General features: G+C 43.3%; 1 protein-coding gene across 4 annotated transcripts in view; it reads right to left on the bottom strand.

The window, feature by feature from the left end:
- Positions 1-14,277, bottom strand: part of prkcz (protein kinase C, zeta) — a 143,783-nt gene that overhangs the window by 8,901 nt on the left and 120,605 nt on the right. For all 4 annotated transcript variants that reach the window (XM_037535781.1, XM_037535784.1, XM_037535782.1 and 1 more), the window contains 3 exons: positions 4,472-4,568; positions 3,198-3,250; positions 2,808-2,996 (listed from right to left, as the gene is read on the bottom strand). In XM_037535781.1, coding sequence (XP_037391678.1) covers positions 2,808-2,996; positions 3,198-3,250; positions 4,472-4,568 — 339 coding nt within the window. The remainder of the gene's footprint in view (positions 1-2,807; positions 2,997-3,197; positions 3,251-4,471; positions 4,569-14,277) is intronic.

Genomic DNA, 14,277 nt, shown 5'->3' with positions numbered 1-14,277 from the left:
TAATCAGTGAAGAGAAACTAACCACTAACACTATAAACTACTGTAGCTACACTATAATTAACCAGCTCTGCACCCAGACACACAACACAGGACTACATCACAGCAGAACTGCACAACTAGAACACTAGAACTACAGAGAACATGTTCTACACAGCACCTTTCTCCTCTTTAAAGGACATAGCAGGGACAGACAGAGTGAGAGAGAAACAGAGATTTTAATGTAAAAGATTTTAGAGCTGCAGGAGAAATTAGGACAATCTAACGTGGGGTAAAACATGGATGTATGTAATCAGGTTCTACTAGAACACACTTTTGGTCATCATCTCATATTGCTACAGCAACGTCACTGTCACTTTCTCCATCCAGTGTTGAACAGTGATCAGTACAGAATTCACTCCTGTATTACTGGATCTCCTCTTGGTACGTACAATGCAGCAGCGTTTAGAAGCAGACAGACAGCTCACAGTGAGAGATAGTCAGGCCTCCACATGGGGGGGGTTACTTTAACACATTTTAACACTTTTATTTACAGATTCATCAGAAACAAAGTAAAGACTTCACATCAGTAAAGAATTTAGACAGGAAAACCCCACAAACCCCTGTGAGACATCACTAAACCCCTGAGAGACCTCACAAAACCCCTGTGAGACCTCAAATAACTACATCAACCCCAACGTTCCTCTGTGAGACCCCACTTACCCCTGTGAGACCTCAAATAACTACATTAACCCCAGCATTCCTCTGTGAGAGCCCACTAAACTCCTGTGAGACTTCAAATAACTACATCAACGCTAAAGTTCCTCTGTGAGACCCCAATAAACCCCTTTGAGACCTCACTTAACCCCTGTGAGACCTCATATAACTACATCAACCCCAACATTCCTCTGTGAGACCCCACTTAACCCCTGTGAGACCTCAAAAACTACATCAACCCCAGCGTTCCTCTGTGAGAGCCCACTAAACCCCTATGAGACCCCAACGTTCCTCTGTGAGACCTCAACGTTCCTCTGCGAGACACCAACGTTCCTCTGTGAGACCCCACTAAACCCCTGTGAGACCTCAAATAACTACATCAACCCTAACGTTCCTCTGTGAGACATTACATAATTACACCAACCCCAACGTTCCTCTGTCAGACCCCATTAAACCCCTGTGAGACCCCAACGTTCCTTTGTGAGACCCCACTAAACCCCTGTGAGACCCCACTAACCCCTGTGAGACGTCAAATAACTACATCAACCCCAACGTTCATCTGTGAGACCCCACTTAACCCCTGTGGGACCTCAAATAACTACATCAACTCCAACATTCCGCTGTCAGACCCCACTAAACTCCTGTGAGACCCCAACATTCCTCTGCGAGACCCCACTAAACCCGTGAGACCCCAGCATTCCTCTGCGAGACCCCACTAAACCCCTGTGAGACCCGAACGTTCCTCTGTGAGACCCCACTAAACCCCTGTGAGATCCCAATGTTCCTCTGTGAGACCCCACTAAACCCCAGTGAGACCCCAAAGTTCCTTTCTGAGACCCAGTTAAACCCAGTGAAAACTGCAGTAACATTACAAATGACACGTTGCAGTGTTAGCTGAAACGCGTGGGTCAGTAAACAGCTCACTGACTCTGTGTGATCAATACTGCACACACACATACACACGCGCACACGCACACTCACACACACAAACGCACACACAGCATAGGCACGCACATACACTGCATAGGCACGCACACACAGTGCATACGCACACACATACTGCATACGTGCACACACACACTGCATAGGCACGCACACACAGTGCATACGCACACACTGCATACGTACAGACATACTGCATACACACACACACACACACTGCATACGCGTACACATACACTGTATATGCACACACACAGCATACGTACACACTTACTGCATACGTACACACATGCACAGCATACGTACACGCACACACACACATGCACACACACACACAGCATATAAACACACACTGCATACACACGCACACATACTGCATATGCGCGCACACACACACACACACACACAAACGCATCTCTCTGTCAGCCTCTCTCTCTGTCAGTCTTTCTCTCACATTCTCTCTCTCTCTCATTCTCTCTCTCTCTGTCAGTCTCTCTCTCCCTCTGTCATTCTCTCTCTCCGTCGGTCTTCTCTCTCCATCTGTCATTCTCTCTGTCTGTCGGTCTCGGTGTGTCTCTCTGTCTCTCGGTCAGCATTCTCTCTGGCTGTCGGTGTGGACATGTGTAATAATTAAGGATAATATTCAGGTATAATAGTACAGAAACGCTTATATTTCTGTTTTAAACCTGTCTTGAGGAGCTGAATTGTGGATACTGAACATCTGACAGTGTAGAGAATGTGCTGAATTACAGTGTTCTAACAGCACCATCTGGTGGTGAGATATCAAACGTGCAGCAGACATAACTGGGTTATGAGGGACTTTTAATTTCAAAACTGGTCAGCAGAGCCTCTCCGACCTTCACTCAACAGTCTTAACACCTCATTACCTTTTGACCCATGACAGAACACAATAATAATAATAATAATAATAAGCTTTACACAGGTGAGCTAAATCTGAGCTAAAATGCTTCTACACACACCCCAGGTCAAAAAAACATGTTTTTACTCTACATTTAATGCTACTGTTTGTGTGTATGTATGTTTGTGTTCTTGATATTCCTCGGAACGCTGCTCCAGAGTTTGGGAGCTCTAATAGAATTTGATGTTCCACCAGCTGAGCTAAAAGAGATCCTAGTGGCTCAGTCTGCCGTTACCGTGGAGATGCGCCTCACCTCATCATCGTGTACCAGCTCCTTCTTCACCACCTTCATGGCGTAGATGTGTTCGTTCTTCTTTAGCCGAACTAGCAGCACTTTAGCATAGCTCCCCCGTCCAATCACACGGATCAGATCGAAATCAGCCAAACCCAAAGCCTCTGAAATCTGGAGCCCCTCCATCCCGTCCACCACCGCCTTCAGATCCTACACAACACACCATTAACGCTCTTACTTTTTATAATTTAGATAAATGAATTTCTATATTGTTATAATGTGTTTTGCTTTTTCTTTTCTTTTTAATTTCATTACTTTTTTCTCTTTCTGTCTTCTGTCTTTTTCTCATTCTTTGCTGTAATTTTGTCTAAATACTACTTAAAGTTTTTCCACAGGGAAGTAAATCCTCACCTTAGAATCATCCTCAGGTTTATCCACCTTACGGTTATGAGCCAAGAAGGGCACTAAAGGAGAGAGAGGGGCATTTTATTGAAGCAGTTCATTATTAATCAGTTATCATTATTACCATTTTACACCAGCACCACCAAAAATAACAACAAAAACAACAATAATAATAATAATTCTGCTATTAAATATTGCCATTTAAATTTATATGAATAAACATTTGATAAACATACAATACATTAACGATATCACTGAAACTTAGTTTTACACAATTCCATTATAGTTCTAGTATTAGCGTCACTGAGTCATCTGTACTGGTTTATCGGGTCCTCTAGGGGGCAGTAACTTCCCTTTTATACTTACATTTACGGCATTTTGGCAGACACTCTTATTATAACTGTCCAATATCACTGCAATTCTCAATGGATGTCAGAAAGCTTCTCAGAGACATCAAATAAGATCCAGTTCAGAAAATTAGTGACAAAAACTAAATGTTTTTCGTTTTTGTTTGTACACAATTATCTTCATTGAGACGTCAAACAGGATCTGCACCTGATCACGACTCCCAAAACACCTAGAACAGGTACTCAGGGCCTGATAAGAGAACCTACATTCAGCACTACATACACTTCAGTGTAGATAACAGACCGCTTGCGTTTAGTACACATTGGGGTGCAGACAGACAATCTGTGTGCAGATAGACCTGTGTACAGTTAGTAGATGGTCTGAATGTAGACTGTCTGCGTCCAGACAGACAGTCTGTGTGCAGACAGACAGTCTGCGTGCAGAGAGACAGTATGTGTGCAGGTAGTAGACAGACAGACAGACGGTCTGTGCAGTTAGATGACTTTGAGTTGAGGTACAGTGATCACTGTGACTCTGTAGCCTTAAATATTGATTATTAATGCTTATTCATTGTGTTTTGTGTCAAAAATCCTTAATTATCAATATCTCCTATAATAGATATATAATGTTTTGGAATTAGCTCATCAGCTATAACAGCATACTATATCAGGTATCCAGATATTAAAGTAAGACATTTCACATTGTAGTTGTATCGTCAGTGGAAAGTTCTGGTGTCAGGGTCAGTATGAGGAGCTCATCACTGACAGGAAGACCAACTGCTGACAACTGGAAAGTGTAATTATCTGAGTGTCCAGTAGGAGGCAGCACAGACTGCAGTGTGTGTGATCTGGGTCAGAATCTCAGTTACATGACCTGAACACACACACACACACACACACACACACACACACACACACACACACAGATGAGCGTACTGGTGTCTGTCTCCTCCGGGTCCTCCGGGGGGAGCTCCACTTCATCATCTCCACTTTTATCATCAACCAACGGCTCCTGGGAGGGCATGACTGGATCCTACAGAGAGAGAGAGAGAGAGAGAGAGAGAGAGAGAGAGAGAGAGAGAGAGAGAGAGAGAGAGGTGGGGGGTGGGAAAGAAAGAGAGAGAAAGAGAGAGAAAGAGAGAGAGAGAGAGAGAGAGAGAGAGAGAGAGAGAGAGAGAGAGAGAGAGAGAAAGAGAGGGAGAGAGACAGAGAGGTAGAGAGAGTCATGGTTTTAAGCTATAACTCTCTTAAAAATATCTGCATTTCTTTATGTTAACAGTTAACAGTTTAAACAGGCAGACTTAATCAGGTTTTACACATAACATTTCGAACACAATTAACTGTAAATAAATAAACAGTAAAATATAAACACTAAAGGCTGGTTGTGTTTATATTTAATAATAAACAAGTGACTTTTCAGATGCTGCTTAAAGTACTGAGAGTCTCACTGGGTTTATTTAGTAGAGTGCATTATCAGTCAGTCAGTCAGTTTGTCATTTAGTCAGTCAGTCAGTCAATCTGTCATTCAGCATGCCAGTCAGTCACTCAGTCAGTCATTCATTCATTTATTCATTCAGTCAGTCTGTCATTCAGTCAGTGAGTCATTGTCAGTCAGTCAGTCAGTCAGTCAGTCAGTCAGTCAGTCAGTCAGTCAGTCTTACCTCCACAGCTCTGAACAACGCCAACAGCTATTTAGTTATTTCGCTGAAACCCGACTGAGAGTCAGCCTGTCTGTCCTGACAAGATACCATTATAACCCTGAACAGACACCTGGAATGTCACAGACAGACAGACAGACAGACCTACAGCAGACCAGACTCCACCAGAACCAACAATAAGAGAGAGTGAAAGAGTTTCTCCCTCTTTAACCCAAATGTACTCTATCAGTTGAGAGCAGAGCTGCAGTGGCGCTGAGGAGCCAGAGCAGAACCTCTGGACTGTTTAAGGTGGAACTGAAAATCGGAACAAGAAGCTGATGGACAGGAATGTAACTTCAGCTCTGAGTCTCAGAGCCTGGAGCTGTTCAGCCTCTGAGAGACTTGGTTGGTATGAAATGACTGTACAACAGTTACAGGACAGTATAATAAAACAGTTATAACAGAGACTCAGGCATGCAGTTAGCATAATGATAATGGGCTAATGCTAACAGTCAATATGCTAAAACTAAACAAGCAAACCTGAAACCCAACATCACAGCTGATCGACTGCATCTGAGGAGAGACAGATAATCAGATTTTTTGTTGTGCTGTCGCTTTAATACCCATCTGTATGACCACATTTAGCAAACACAGCAGTCAGTATTCGACCACACATAATATATAGAAATCAGTGCGTTAGCATGTTTTCCTCTGTCTCTATAGTTCCTTCATCAGCTCACTGACTGAGCGGCGCCTATGAATTCTCCCACAATCCTCTGTAATCCAGTTCCAGGAGACGTAAACACAAATTCACAGCGCAGCTGAGGAGCCTTCCTGTGGGCTAACGTGCAACTTCTGACTGAATTCCGTCCAAATCAGTCTCATCACAGTCAACGTGTCTCAGCAGCACCAATCAGAATAACACTGCAAACTTTCAAATACACTGTATTATAAATATCATTTAAGACATTAAACTACAGCCTCATTGACTGATGTTTAGGGTTTAGAACATCATATTATTTTTAAACGAAAGAGTGTGATGTGCTTTACTGTTCAAAAGTTTAGATTCAAGTGTCATAATAATCATTCTATTTATTACTTTATATATAATAATTACATACACAACAAACAATTAAATCTTATAAACTTTTAAAAGAAATTTTACTCCATTTTACATGAATGAGTTATTATAAATCACGACGAACTGCACTGGCCTCTTACAAAGAGATGCATGTTAATCTATTGGCTGTTGTTTATATTGTGTATATGTGTTTATTGTGTTGTTCTGTGTTGGGAGGTGGGGGTGTTTGGTGGGGATCTGTGTTGGGGATTGGTCACTGTCAGGGTCAAACCTGTGGCTGGTGGTGTTAAGTTAGAGTGCAGAGAGTGTAGAATAAGAGTGCAGAGTGAGAGTGTAGATTAACGGTGTAAAGTGAGATTGCAGAGTGAGAGTTTAGAGCAAGGGTGCAGAGCAAGAGTGTGGAGTGAAAGTGTAGAGTAAGAGTGTGGAGTGAGTGTGCAGAGCAAGAGTGTGGAGTGAGACTAGAGTAAGAGTGCAGGGTGAGAGTGTAGAGAAAGAGTGTAGAGTAAATGTGTGGAATGAGAGTGGAGAGTAAGAGTGTAGAATGAGAGTGTAGAGTAAGAGTGTAGAGTAAGTGTGCGGAGTGAGAGTGCAGAGAGTGTAGAGTAAGAGTGTAGAGTGTGAGAGTGTAGAGTGAGAATGCAAAGTGCGAGTGTTTAATAACAGTACAGAGTGAGAGTGCGGAGTAAGAATGTAGAGTAAGAGTGCAGAGTGAGAATGTTTAACAAGAGTGCGGAGAGTGTAGAGTGTGGAGAGTGTACAGTGCAAAGTGAGAGTGTAGAACATGGAGTGCAGAGTGAATGTTAAGTTAGAGTGCAGAGAGTGTAGAATAAGAGTGCAGAGTGAGAGTGTAGATTAACAGTGTAAAGTGAGATTGCAGAGTGAGAGTTTAGAGCAAGGGTGCAGAGCGAGAGTGTGAAGTGAAAGTGTAGAGTAAGAGTGTGGAGTGAGTGTGCAGAGCAAGAGTGTGGAGTGAGACTGTAGAGTAAGAGTGCAGGGTGAGAGTGTAGAGAAAGAGTGTAGAGTAAGGGTGTGGAATGAGAGTGTAGAGTAAGTGTGTAGAGTAAGAGTATAGAGTAAGAGTGTAGAGTGAGTGTGCGGAGTGAGTGTAGAGTAAGAGTGTAGAGTAAGGGTGTGAAGTGAGAGTGTAGAGTAAAAGTGCAGGGTGAGAGTGTAGAGAAAGAGAGTAGAGTAAGGGTGTGGAGTGAGTGTAGAGTAAGAGTGTCGAATGAGAGTGTAGAGTAAGATTGTAGACTGAGAGTGCAGAATGAGAGTGTAGAGTAAGAGTGCGGAGTGAGAGTACAGAGTGAAAGTGAAGAGTAAGGGTGCGGATGAGAGTGTAGAGTAAGGGTGTAGAGTGAGAGTACAGAGTAAGAGTGCTGAGTGAGTGTAGAGTAAGGGTGTGGAGTGAGAGTGTAGAGTGAGTGTGTAGAATAAGAGTACAGAGTGAGAGTGTAGACTAAGGGAGCGGAGTGAGAGTGTATAGTAAGAGTGCAGGGTGAGTGTGCAGAGTGAGAATGTGGAGTAAGGGTGTACAGTGAGAGTATAAAGTAAGAGTGCAGAGTGACAGTGCGGAGTGAGTGTAGAGTAAGAGTGTGGAGTGAGAGTGCAGAGTGAGAGTATAGAGTAAGGATGCGGAGTGAAAGTGTAGAGTATGAGGGTAGAATAAGGGTGTGGAGTGAGAATGTAGAGTAAGAGTGCAGAGTGAGAGTGTAGAGTAAGGGTGTGGAGTGAGAGTATAGAGTAAGAGTGCAGAGTGAGAGTATAGAGTAAGAGTGCAGAGTGAGAGTATAGAGTAAGAGTGCAGAGTGAGAGTGTAGAGTAACAGTGTACTGCATTCTACTGAAATGCAGCACAGAGCACCACAGGAAGTCATTCTTATCTGTGGCCATCAAACTCTATAACTCCTCCCTCAGTGTGTGATACTATGGTTTGTCTGTGCAAAACTCAAAACCAAACTGTTCATATGTGTAACTAGCAATGTGCCTTTCATGAAGGAAACGCAGGATAGTTGCGCAGCGGATACTATGGAAGTCGATACAAGGAAAGATGGATGAAAAAAACTACATTTGGAAGAGTGCGGGCCAGTAACGCCGTGGATTTGATCTTGTGGACCTGCGCTGAATAAACACATTCACATTGTTCTGCCTCCTCTAATTTTGTGCTATGTTAACTGAAGTTCCACCTTAAATTTAGTGCCAACTTAAAAAGGTTCCACCTTAATTTTATTGCTATGTTATTTGAAGCTCCACCTTAAGGTCTGTGGAATCTCACAAAAAGTTCGACCTTAAGGTTAGTGCCACCTTAAAAAGGTTCCACCTTAAACACTGCGCCACCTTAAATTTAGCACTATGTTATTTCAAGTTCCACCTTAAGTTTTCTGCCACCTCACAAAAAGTTCCACCTTAAATTCTGTGCCTCCTTTAGTTTTGTGCTATGTTAATTGAAATTCCCCCTTAAATTTTGTGCTAGAGTTCCATGCTAAATTCTGTGCCACCTTAAATTTAGTGCTAGGTTAATTGCAGTTCCACCTTAAAATCTGTGCCACCTTAAAAGAAGTTCACCGTAAGATCTGTGCCACCTTAATTTTATTGCTATTTTAATTAAAGTTCCACCTCCTTAAAAACGTTCCACCTTAAATACTGTGCCATATTTAGTGCTATGTTAATAGCAGTTCCACCTTAAATTCTGTGCCTCCTTTAATTTTGGGATGTGTGAACTGATGTTCCACCTTAAATTTAGTGCTAGTTTAATTGCAGTTCCACCTTAAAGTCTGTGCCACCTTAATTTTGTTTCTATGTTAATTAACGTTCCACCTTTAATTTTGTGCTATGTGAACTAAAGTTCCACCTTCAGTTCTGCGCCTCCTTAAAAAGGTACCACCTTAAACACTGTGCCATATTTAGTGCTATGTTAATAGCTGTTCCACCTTAAATTCTGTGCCTCCTTTAATTTTGTGATGTGTGAACTGAAGTTCCACCTTAAATTTAGTGCTAATTCTGTGCCACCTTAAATTTAGTGCCGGTTAATTGCAGTTCCACCTTAAAGTCTATGCCACCTTAAAATAAGTTCCACCTTAAGTTCTGTGCCTCCTTAAAAAGGTTCCACCTTAAATACTGTGCCATATTTAGTGCTATGTTAAAAGGAGTTCCACCTTAAATTTTTTGCTATGTTACTGAGTTTTCACCTTAAATTTATTGTTATGGACGTTCCACCTTATATAGATGTTCCACCGTAAAATCCTGTGCTATCTTGGTGCAGTTCCACCTTAAAAGCAGTTAACCCTTTACAGAGCTGCTGAGAATCAGGCTGTGAGTTGGTGAGACATTGAGCTCCATGCGTGGATTGTAGGTGTTGTGTGAGAGAGGGGGCCATTGTGACATCATGTCTGGCAGTCTCCCAACAGCCTCCCCATTCATTTTCAATGGGACAAAAATTCCCACATTTTGGGCCGCTGTTCGGAATCCGTGCATCCGATCAAAAAGCTGTGTACAAGCACGCATCACACAATCGGGCCACAATCTGGAGTTGGAACGGCGTTGATATCTCGAAAACTGTGGGACTAGTTACGCGTCAAAGAAACGGCAGAAACGTAAGAATAAAAAGAAAAAAAAAAGAAAAATAACTAGAAACGCAAGGATAGTTGCGCAGTGGATATTATGGAAGTCAATACATTGAACGAGGGATGAAAAAAATACATATGGAAGAGTGCGGGTCAGTAACGCCGTGGATTTGATCTTGTGGACCTGCGCTGAATGAGTACATGTACATTACTCAGCCTCCTCTAATTTTGTGCTATGTTAACTGAAGTTCCACCTTAAATTTAGTGCCAACTTAAAAAGATTCCACCTTAATTTTATCGCTATGTTAATTAAAGTTCCACCTTAAACACTGTGCCACCTTAAATTTAGTGCTATGTCATTTCAAATTTAACCTTAAGGTCTGTGGCATCTCACAAAAAGTTCAACCTTATGGTCTGTGCCACCTTAAAAAGGTGCCACCTTAAACACTGCCACCTGAAATTTAGTGCAATGTTATTTCAAGTTCTACCTTAAGTTCTCTGCCACCTCACAAAAAGTTCCATCTTAAAATCTGTCCCTCCTTAAAAAGGTTCTACCTTAAAAATTGTGCCACCTTAAATTTTACGATATGTCATTTCAAGATCCACTGTAAGGTCTGTGCCACCTTAATTTCATTACTATGTTAATTAACGTTCCACCTTAAATACTGTGCCATATTTAGTCCTATGTTAATAGCAGTTCCACCTTAAATTATTTGCTATGGATATTGAGGTTTCGCATTAACGTGAGTGACATGTTAGTTCAAGTTCAAGTTCAAAGTGTTTATTGTCATATGTACAGAGAAAACAGGTTTCCTTATATACAATGAAAAGCTTACTTTGCTCCTCGCTAAGAATGCCAGATATAACATTAAGAATATAAAGAGTATATATACAACCATATATATTAATCAAGAAATAGTGCAATGTATAAATTACAGTGGTATGGGTAAATAGTGCTGTGCCTTGCCGGGAACATGATTATCTGCAGCAGAAATGAGTAGTAAAGTGCGATAGTGCAATTGTAAACATGTGCTACAGTTAAAGTGACAGTAGTTGCAGGTTATTCCTGAGGAAAGAGTTCTTTACCAGTGGGGTACACATCACACGTCTGTACCTAAGTCTGGCAGACCGAAGTGTGAATAGTTATTTCTGGTTCAGAACTCTGATTGCGGTGGGGAAGAAGGAGTTCTTTAGCCTGGAGGTCTTGCACATCATACTCCTATACCTCCGTCCTGAGGGCAGAGGTTTGAACAGACCGTGCTGGGGGTGGGTGGGGTCTTTGATGATGGAGGCAGCTTTCCTTTGGACTCTGTGGTTGTAAATGTTCTGCAGAGAGTGCAGTGGAGAATTGGTGATCTTCTCTGCAGTCTTCACCACTCTCTGTAGGCATTTACGATCCATCACGGTCAAGCTGCCGTACCACACGGTGATGCAGCTGGTCAGGAGGCTCTCAATGACGCAGTTGTAGAAGTTGCTGAGGATCACCGGAGACATCCCAAACCTCCTTAGCCTCCTCAGGAAGTACAGCCGCTGTTGAGCCTTTCTGACTAGCTGCTTGGTGTTCAGTGACCATGTGAGGTCTTCACTGATGTGGACGCCCAAGTATTTAAAGCTGCTCACCCTCTCCACCTCGAGCTCCCGGATGAAAAGTGGCCGATGAGGTCTCCTCTCCTTCCTCATGTCCACTATCAGCTCCTTTGTCTTGTCCGTGTTGAGGATGAGGTTGTTATCATCACACCATGACACCAGTCTGGTCACCTCCCTCCTGTAGGCTGCTTCATCTCCACCAGTGATACGTCCTATCACTGCTGTGTCGTCAGCAAACTTCAGGATGATGTTGTCCTTGTGGGAGGCGACACAGTCATGGGTGAACAGGGTGTAGAGAATAGGGCTGAGGACGCAGCCCTGTGGAGTGCCGATGTAGGTGGTGATGCTGGCTGAAGTCCTGTTGCTGATCCTGACAGACTGGGGCCTGCCAGTCAAGAAGTCCAAAAGCCAGTCACAGAGGGTGGGGTGCAGGCCGAGTGTGGAGAGTTTGTGGGTGAGTTTGTGTGGGATGACCGTATTGAAGGCTGAGCTGTAGTCAACAAAGAGCATCCTGATGTAGGAGTCTTTGTTTTTCAGGTGGGAGAGGGAGTAGTGAAGGGCAGCAGTGACTGCGTCCGAGGTGGATCTGTTGTGACGGTAGGCGTACTGCAGGGGGTCCAGCGTGTCTGGTATACTGTCTTGTATGTGGGCCAGCACCACTCTCTCAAAGCACTTCATAATGATTGGAGTGAGTGCTACTGGTCTGTAGTCATTCAGGCTGGTGGGGAGGCTCTTCTTAGGAATGGGGACAATGACTGTCCTTTTATAGCAGGTAGGAACAATGCTCTGGCTGAGAGAGAGATTGAAAATGGAGGTCAGTACATTAGCCAGCTCGTTCGCACATGCTCTGAGGGCCCGCCCAGGAATCTTGTCTGGTCCTGGTGCCTTGCGGGGGTTGATCTTTCTCAGAGCTCTGCAGACCTGGCCTGTTGATACTGACAGAGGGGGGGACAGGAGTTGTGTGGGCTGTGTGTGTGTGAACCTCCCGGTGCTAGTGCTGGAGGTTTCGAAGCGGGTGTAGAAGGTGATGAGGTCGTCCGGTAGGCTGTCTGTGGAGCTGATGTTGCTGGTGATGGTCCTGTATTCTGTAATGTGTTGTAGGCCTTGCCACATCTGCCTGGAGTCAGCAGTTGAGTAGAAGCCATCCAGTTTCTCTCTGTACTGCCTCTTGGCTGCTGTGATGACTTTCCTCAGTCTGTACTTCGCAGCTTTGTACTCTGTCTCATTGCCTGATCTGTATGCAAGAGAGCGAGCATGGAGCATGTGTCGTACCTGACTGTTAATCCAGGGCTTCTGGTTGGGGAACCTCTTCACTTGTGTGGTGGGCACGATGTTATCCACACACGTGCTGATGTAGCCAGACACATGTTCAGCATATTCCTGTATGCTGACAGAAGAGTCCTCCGTAGTGGCTGCAGCTTTAAACACATCCCAGTCTGTCGTAGCAAAACAGTCCTGCAGTATGCTCTCAGTCTCCGGAGACCATACTTGAACTGTTTTGGTAACCGGATGTGATTGTTTCAGCCTTTGTCTGTAAGCCGGGTACATGAACAAGGAGATGTGGTCTGAGAGTCCAAAGTGGGGGCGGGGTGCAGCCCTGTATGCACCGCGTACATTACTGTACACGTGATCCAGGATGTTATTGTCACGAGTTGGAACGTCCACGTGTTGGTAGTATTTCGGGGGATGAAAAAAATACATATGGAAGAGTGCGGGTCAGTAACTCGGTGGATTTGATCTTGTGGACCTGCTCTGTATGAGAACTCCTCTAATTTTGTGTTGTGTCAACTGAAGTTCCACTTTAAGTACTGTGCCTCCTTAAAAAGGTTCCACCTTAAACACTGCCACCTTAAATTTAGTGCAATGTTATTTCAAGTTCCACCTTAAGTTCTCTGCCACCTCACAAAAAGTTCCATCTTAAAATCTGTGCCTCATTAAAAAGGTTCTATCTTAAACACTGTGCCACCTTAAATTTAATGCTGTCATTTCAATCTCCACCATAAGGTCTGTGCCACCTTAATTTCATTGCTATGTCAAAGGTCCACCTTAAATTGTGCACCTCCTTTAATTTTGTGCTATGTTAACAGAAGTTCTACCTTAAATTTAGTGCTAACTTAAAGAGAATTCCGTCCTAAATTCTGTGCCACCTTAAATTTAGTGCTAGGTTAATTGCAGTTCCACCTTAAAGTCTGTGCCACCTTAATTTTGTTTCTATGTTAACGTTCCACCTTTAATTTTGTGCTATGTGAACGTTCCACCTTCAGTTCTGCGCCTCCTTAAAAAGGTACCACCTTAAATACTGTGCCATATTTAGTGCTATGGTAATAGCTGTTCCACCTTAAATTCTGTGCCTCCTTTAATTTTGTGATGTGGGAACTGAAGTTCCACCTTAAATTTAGTGCTAGGTTAATTGCAGTTCCACCTTAAAGTCTATGCCACCTTAAAAAGGTTCCACCTTAAATACTGTGCCATATTTAGTGCTATGTTAATAGGAGTTCCACCTTAAATTTTTTGCTATGTTAACTGAAGCTTCACCTTAAATTTATTGTTATGGACGTTCCACCTTAAATTGAAGTTCAACCTTAAAATTCTGTGCTGTTTTGGTGCAGTTCCACCTTAAAAGCAGTTAACCCTTAACAGAGCTGCTGAGAATCAGGCTGGGAGCTGGTGAGACATTGAGCTCCGTGCGTGGTTTGTAGGTGTTGTGTGAGAAAGGGGGCCATTGTGACATCATATCTGGCAGTCTGCCAACAGCTTCCCCATTCATTTTCAATGGGACAAAAATTCCCACATTTTGGACCGCTGTTCGGAATCCGTGCATCCGGTCAAAAAGCTGTATAAGCACGCATCACATTATCGGGCTGGACAATCTAGA

Source organism: Pygocentrus nattereri, chromosome 28 (genome assembly GCF_015220715.1).
Source record: "Pygocentrus nattereri isolate fPygNat1 chromosome 28, fPygNat1.pri, whole genome shotgun sequence".
NCBI classification, from domain to species: Eukaryota; Metazoa; Chordata; class Actinopteri; order Characiformes; family Serrasalmidae; genus Pygocentrus; species Pygocentrus nattereri.
The sequence above is the reverse complement of the archived record's forward strand: the minus strand, read 5'-3'. Positions and strand labels throughout refer to the sequence as shown.